The 8225-nt window shown below is 36.0% G+C and overlaps 1 protein-coding gene across 2 annotated transcripts in view; it reads left to right on the top strand.

Annotated features, from left to right (window-relative positions):
- Window positions 1–614: 614 nt before the first annotated feature.
- LOC125656784 (uncharacterized) overlaps window positions 615–8225 on the top strand; it is a 35383-nt gene continuing 27772 nt past the window's right edge. The window contains exons 1-5 of one of the 2 annotated variants that reach the window (XM_056143102.1): window positions 615–804; window positions 1143–1322; window positions 4276–4380; window positions 4471–4537; window positions 4633–4868. In XM_056143102.1, the coding sequence (XP_055999077.1) occupies window positions 1145–1322; window positions 4276–4380; window positions 4471–4537; window positions 4633–4868 (586 nt within the window). In that variant the 5' untranslated portion in view covers window positions 615–804; window positions 1143–1144. The remainder of the gene's footprint in view (window positions 805–1142; window positions 1323–4275; window positions 4381–4470; window positions 4538–4632; window positions 4869–8225) is intronic. The other variant, XM_056143103.1, reaches the window with a different exon arrangement.

Genomic DNA, 8225 nt, shown 5'->3' with positions numbered 1-8225 from the left:
TGAGGACATTACACTAAATATCAGGACATTACACCCCTCGGGTTTGAAAATGATGAATTATTATGCATTAAAATGCATATACATGTATATTTTTTAAAAATTAGTATTTTATGAAAGAAAAACGTATATTTAATTAGATCAAATCTTAAAATATCATATTTTTAGCTTGAATGTAGATAGAATTATTGCCCATCAGGTCAATCAGGACATTGTACTTATCAGGTCATTACACCGACCCACGTTTAACAAGATTTTTCAAAATTACTATCGGAAAAGACTCCAACAAAATTCATGTTACTATCATGCATAAATCTAAATAAATCATTGATTTTGTAAAATCTGATTACATCACAGGAGGGTGGAATTACAATAACTCAGCCAGCGTGTAAGCACCCTGAATCTAAACAAGATAATTTACAATGTCAGGACAAGTTTTATCTGGCCATGATGACATGTCAGTGCACCACTCAGACTTCCCCATTTTGTACGAGTCTTTGCCGTCGATAGCCTTCATTTTATCCACACATCGCGCTTTTGTGATGCCATCTACATGAAATCCGTTTCGATAACGCACTACCAATCTCAAGCCGAGTTTTGACATAATGATTAAGAATAGATTCGACCTAGATCTAACTTTGTTTACTGTCGCTTAACGTCGTCTTCCCTACAAGATAGCGGAGCGCTAAGACTTTTGGGTACGGACGTTCATCTGATAAAGTAGCATTGTGTACGGTTTGAACACTTAGAACGCCAAGTAGATCAATTTACATTGTAAAAATGCTGTCATTTCTTAAACATTTAAAGGTAAGAGAAAATATATCTTGAATTTAGTATCACATCGTATATACCTATCGAAATGTAGGACTAAAGCAAAAGATGTCCACTTTCGGTTTCGATGTCTGTATTCCCCTTCTCTCTTTCTATCTCTCTCTGGGTTTTTCACAAGAGAATTGTACATATCGTCTCTCTCTCTCTCTCTCTCTCTCTCTCTCTCTCTCTCTCTCTCTCTCTCTCTCTCTCTCTCTCTCTCTCTCCCGTATACAACAAATAAACAACAAATCTGTAATTAAAATAAAATCAAACGAAATGAAAATCATCTTTCTTGCGGAAATATGAAAAGTGAAATTGTGATTGCGCTTCAGTTATGACTGGCATTGTCGAATCGTGCCCAACAAGCCTGACAGAAGTCATTGCGTCATCAGCAAGACTAAGCTGTGGTGAAGACGAGTATGGAAATAATCAGTATCTGTGCATTCCTAACACCGAGAAGACTGGACTTGTGGAATTCTGTCATAAAGGAGGCATTCCGTTGACAACAAAAGGTGAGATATTAAGGTTGAATGACGCAGCGGGTAATTTTGTCTGTACCAATTCCTCATATATTTCGAGAAACATATACAATAACTCCAGATCACAATTATTTGTCATCTATTTTCCCCAATTTTTCATTCATTGCATACTCTAGGACTCCTCATTTTGTCTTTTGAGATATTCCTGTTTAGGCCAAATAGAATAATATGTGTTGTTCCGGTTACGCTCCCTTGAAATGTAGGGTAGATAGGTAGAAATTTTATTTTTTAAATGATAGATTCTAGATTGAAACACAATTTTCTCTTGCTACCTTTCACTTCTGTGCATGTGCCATTTATATATGGTGTGACATTCAGCTATCAAAATTGGTAGGGATCACCTTAGTTTTGACAATTCATAAAAATGCATCAAAATTAGTACCGTATAAGTTTTACATATAGTTCTTTTAAATAGAATAATAGATACCGAAATGTATTTTTACTATTAAACGATTAAAAGGCAGGTTTTTGGCTGAATATTATACATACTGATATTTATTACGCAACCCTCATTATGGCTCTAAAAAGTGAGGGAAACGCAGTTCTTATGCAGTTAAATTTTGACCAAGTGGTAATCTTGACGTTAATTTCACTAAATATATTTGCAAAAATAACGTAACAAAGCACAGGAATTTGCATACAGCACGGCAAAATGTTTGAGAAAACGGTATCAAATTGTTATCAATTTTAGTTAGCCCGTGCCTAGACAATGTGTAAAAATGTCTTTAATGGCTGCATGCGCATACAAGAAGGTGAATATTCATTACAGGGAATTTCAATTAGCTGTATCATAATGATTTGATTATTTATAGATTAGAAGCATCCTATTTTCTACAATTTTTCGTTTCTGTAGTAATTTTCTAGATATCGAATTTTGCGAGAAGAATAATGTGCGCGAAAAAGCCTCCGGTATCTATGTACTGGCTATGATATTGAGTATGAATGAACTTACAGCCAAGCTTCACCTGAAGGAAAATGGATCAGAAACCTATATATAGTGGTATATAATACGTACCCCCCTAAAACCTTGAAGAATGTGTGCATTATATTCGTCGAAATGCGGTGATTGATTTTGGAAATATATTTAGTATTGTAACGTGTTTGGGTCCGTGAATGTGGATAGATCAAGACAATGATAAATAAATGATTGTATATATAGAAAAATGGCAATCAGCAATAATTACGAAAAATGATGTGAACAAGAACGAGTCAATATATACAGATAAGTCTTAGGATTATCTATCCCTAATATAAGAGCAAACAAATCGAATTAGGCATATGGTCTGTGTTCGGGCAGGTATGTATCCTCGGGACAGGTATGCATCCTATACAAGTACGGGTCTCGGATGTATCTCCAGATCTGTCTTATACCCAGACAGAACTTAACTACAATTATATCGAAATATAACAGTTTTAATTCACTGTATAACACCCTAAAACCAGTATACTAGTCACCGTATACTAAAAAATAACCAGGGTTGAATTTATTCTCGCCTTACCGCTTCTGCTACTTTCTTACTCCTTTGAGCTCCGACAGTGAACTGGCGAAATATCGCTCATCACCGCCTTATATACGGTGATGACTAGATGGTATCCCTGAAAAGCAGGTGACCCACGAGTTACTTGCCCCTGATCATAGATAGAAAGATAAGTCGTACGTCGAATAATATTTCGTAAAGAAATGTGTTTACGATGAAGAAGGCAAAGAAAATTGTTGGGATTTTTTTACTAATTAAGATTACTAATTAGACCCTAATTAGCTCAACTATTAAAAATGTAAGAAATAAATAATGCAATGAACGCAATATGGAGAGAAATGAGATTTGATAGAAAGTGTATAGAGTATTATTTAATTAACATAATTAATCAAACCCTAATTCTCTCACATGTTAAAAACAGTAAGAAATTTGATATCAAAACTGTAAGGGGCGAGATCAAAAGATTGATTTCGGATAAAAATCTAAATTCAAATATTTAGGGGGGTGGGTTAAAACTTCTGTAAGTTTCTCTCATCCGACATCGATTACACATTAGTCGAAAAAGGAGAAAGACAAGTGACTGTTAAAACCACATGACGATATTACATTTTAATGAACATTTGATAGTTGTAATCTACACTTTCATTTGTGAATAAACAGAAGATAGGGTATACAGAGTTTTTATACTCGTTTGTTCTTACTTGTTAATCGATTATAGTTTAAACACTCATCATATCTAGTTTAGGGGGTCGTTGCGGGGGGGGGGGGGAGGGGGCGTAAAAACTATGTGAATTTAGTTTTTTTGTCAGACATTGAACTTTTGATCTCGCCCCTAGGAAGTAGTTAAAACAACGAATGCAACATGGACAAAAAATTAATAAGTCTTATTAAAAGCAATACTGATGATATGCACATGTATATTAATAAAAGGTGAAGATAACAATCGGTATGAAACACATCAGACCTGTTTCTCTAGTAAAGAAATACACCTGCATATGCTATCAAATAAGGAATTTTAGGGAGTGGAGTGTTGTTGAATTAACTATTAATTCCTCTGGATCTGAATTACTTTTTTCAAACCAAAGTATGAAATACTGAAGTAGTTACCAGTCATACAAGCAACGCTCTCTAACCTAACAATAACAACAAATGAAGATACTTTTGAATTTAAGCAGATTAAGTAAATTCTGACAAATATGATAATCTTCAAGATACAAGGAGTTACTATAATATTTATTTTGACAACTACTATAATATTTAATATGATAAATATGTTACCCAACTATCTATTTTGTATTGCTTGTAGGAGTTATGAGATTGATCGCTGTTCGTTATCTTCGCCTTGCTTATAAACCCTATATCAAACACATATACATGACATAACTTCGTATTTTTGAGAGGATTGGTGAGATTGATCACTGTTCGTTATCTTTATTTTTTTGTAAAAGGTTTTTGTTTGAAGACAAAATGGCGCCAGTTGTACTATAGCAAATGTCAACACTTCATCAATGGTTGTCCGAGTAAGCCGTACCATGCCAATGAGATATATAAATGTAAGAAACTGTTTCTTATTATATACTTAACAGTGATGATTGAATAAAATGTATTTTTCAATATGAGTTTGACATGTTCTGTGTATGTAGATCCTGCCTGTCTGAATATCAACACAGAGAGTCAGTGTTTTCTTGCTGATCCGACATGTCCCAATATGTAAGTTACTACTTAATAGTAATATAATTTTTTTTTCTTTTTATATTGGTAATACAAATAATTCTCTTCTCAAAACATCACGAATATAATCATAGGACATCAAGATTCACTACCAACGACATGATGGAAACACCCTCCACCTACTTTGACTTCTCTGACACAACTGTCAATCCTCTCTACAACACAACGGACTCCTTAGATGACGTATCCACTGATATAGAGGCAGTTGTGGGAGGCGTGTTAGGAGGAGTGTTTCTTATTACAGTCCTGCTGATTCTAGTGTTCGTCGTCTTGAGAAGGAGGAAGAAACGGAAATGTACAAATAGGAAAGGTAAAAAGAAACTCGAATACATCTGAATTCCTGATTATGTAAAACTTATACGGTACCAATTCTGATGCACCAAATGCGCATTTCGACAAATAATGTCTCTTCAGTGATGCTCAAGCCGATATACTGGAAATCCGAAATAACAATAAACTTGTAAAAACTAAAAAAAAAAAAAAAAAAAACAACAACAGAGTGTTAAAGACTGGAGTCAAATTCATCTAAGGATCAGAGCTATGCATGAGGGAAAACATCCTTTATTTTGAAATGAATCTCTAAATTTTATCACAGCAATTAAATATACATCCGTATTTTCAAGCTAGTAACGAAGTACTTAGCTACAGGACTGTAGAGACCCTCGGGGACTAACAGTCCACCAGCAGAGGCCTCGACCCAGGGGTCATAATGTAAAACTTATACGGTACCAATTTTAATTATTGCTACAATTACTACTACTACTACTACTACTAAAGACAACGACTATGGACATAACGCCAATGTCATTCATATGTCGATTCGATAGATCTTTGAAATCGAGATAAAAGACACCACAGAGTTCTTGACATCTTCTTGCACTTGGATATTTTATTGAAAATAAATATTACCGGCAAACTAACAACTCAGCTTTAGAACAAACGGGATGATTTTAGCTTCTCCACAATAAACGTCTCATATTTATGTAGCAATATCCCATTATCACCTGCAATTGATTCGATACACAAGAGCTTGCTATGCGTATTATCACTTTTAAATCGAGACAGGCTACTGACAAACAAGTTGATGTTACAGAGGTTTCAACAGTCTCTAAATTCTATGATTGCTACAATGTATAGTGATTTGCCAATATAACCTATCACTGGGTCAACTACTGTGTGGCTTGTTTCATACCGATTGTTAGGTCGTTCTTGGGACACTAATTTTGATTGCGGATTACTCCGTTTACATGTATTCCGTTAACTTGTTCAAAACATAGGGTTCATGGCGGATGTGACCTGTCGACACGGGGTGCTTACTCCTTTTAGGAACCTGATTCCACCTTTGGTATGTCCAGGGGTCCGTGTTTGCCCTATTCGTGATTTAGTATTCATTATCAAAGGTGAAGATATCGAACGGTGATCTTTCCCATAACCCCTATAAGCAATACAAAATAGAGAGATAGGGATTAAGAAATTGATCACTTCGTTATCTTCACCTTTCATAAAGACAGAGCTGGGAAACACTGGCATGAATTAACAGTGGATTTCACTGAAACAGTTAAATGTTTAAATTTTACTATACAATATTAATTTGTTAAAACGTTTTAAAACAAATAATAATAATGTGCGGCATTTATATAGCGCATTATATAATTTGTAATTACTCTAAGCGCTTTAACAATGTAAAATCTAAAACATGATAAGATTAATCAGAGCATAAAATATAACATCCAAATAAAATAAAACAATTTAAACATTACGAGTTCATGCGACAAACCAGCCTATACTTTAAAAAAGAATATATTACAAAATATGGTTATAAGATTTCATAAAAAGATATGTTTTGAGGTTTTGACAGTGCCACACGAACGGATGTCTATCGGTAAACTGTTCCATAGTGTGGCAGCTGTTACATCAAACCTTCGATCTCCATAGGTCTTTGTACGAACACGGGTTTTTTCTAGCAATCGTGAATTGCATGAACGCCGAGATCGTTTTGGTTCGTACACAGTGATGAGGTCGCTGATATAGGCCGGTGCCAATCCGTTTAGTGCCTTGTATGTGTGTAGTAAAATCTTGTATTCAACACGGGAATCAACCGGAAGCCAGTGCAAGGACACAAGCACCGGTGATATATGGTCATGCTTCCTGACCCGGGCAACAAGTCGAGCTGCTGAGTTTTGGATTGTCTGTAGCCTGCTCAGATCTGTTTGGGGTAGCCCTTTAAATAGTGCATTTCCATAGTCTAAGCGTGATAACACAAGAGACCATACAAGTGTCTTGCAGGAGTCATTATTGATGAAAGAACGAATCCGTGCAATATTCCGTAGATGATAATAACAAGAACGAGAGATGGAACTAATAAGATTTTTAAAAGAAAGTACACTGTCGAAGAAAACACCAAGGTTTCGAACACAGTCCGAGTTGGAAATAATGGTATTTCCAAAAGACAGTTGAAAAGATGGTGAAACGTTTGAATGTTTCGAAGTAAACACTTTAAATTCAGTTTTTTTCTTCGTTTAATTTCAGCAGGTTGACGTTCATCCAAGATTTTATATCTGCTAAGCATTCCTGTAGCCGCGATGAGATAGCATTCCATGTATCTGTAGGTCTAAACACTAAGTATGCCTGGGTATCGTCAGCATAGCAATGATACATGATATGATGTCTGCGGCAGATTTCACCAATCGGTTTTGCAAACATTGCATAAAGTCTTGGTCCCAGAACTGACCCTTGGGGCACTCCATATGGAAGCAGAAAGTCCTTAGACTTTGCAGTTCCCACCACCACCCTCTGACTACGACCAGTTAAGTAAGGCTTGATCCATGTAAGTGCTGCACCAGTAATACCAAACGATACCTCCAGTCGCCTAATGAGAATTTGATGGTCTATAACATCAAAAGCCGCTGAAAGATCCAGCATCACCAAGGCAACACAAGAACCCCTATCCAATGCTGTCACAATATCGTGGTGTACCCTTAAAAGAGCTGTTTCTGTTGAGTGACAAGGACGATATGCAGACTGGGCCACGTCATTTAGGTTGTTTGAATTTATATGGTGCCCTATGCGAGCTGATACCACTCTTTCCAAAATTTTGGAAAGAAATGAGAGGTTTGAGACAGGTCTGCAGTTCCGTAACGAGTCTAGCTCCAATCCTGCTTTCTTTAATAACGGACGTACAATGGCTTCTTTGAAGGAAGATGGAAATATACATTCATTCAAAGATGTGTTCACTATTTCTGCAAAAATAGGTAGCACAGATTCTAAAATGGGTTTCAGAAGTGTTGTAGGGATTGGATCAATTTCACATGATTTTGATGAAGCCGATGAAATGATCATGCGAACTTCAGATTCTGTTATTAAACTGAAATTGCATAGCCGTTCTCCATCAAATTGAACATCAGCATAGAATGGATCCATTGTATTCATGCTGTTGTTATTGCACAAGTTTATCCTGATGGTTTGGATCTTATCCGAGAAAAAATCTCTAAATTTATTTGCGAGGGTCCCGGAACAATGATGTACAGGCAAAGCTCTCTCAGACCCATTGCCCATTAGGCTGTTGGTAATGCGGTACAACTGCTTAGGGTCATTGCATGTTTCCTCAATCCGTGTTGAGTAATAGGATTTTTTGCACTGAAGAAGAAGGTTGGCTGCACGTTTACAT

This window comes from Ostrea edulis, chromosome 7 (assembly GCF_947568905.1).
Source record: "Ostrea edulis chromosome 7, xbOstEdul1.1, whole genome shotgun sequence".
Classification (NCBI taxonomy): domain Eukaryota; kingdom Metazoa; phylum Mollusca; class Bivalvia; order Ostreida; family Ostreidae; genus Ostrea; species Ostrea edulis.
Note: the sequence above shows the minus strand (reverse complement) of the source record. Positions and strands in the feature narration are given on the sequence as shown.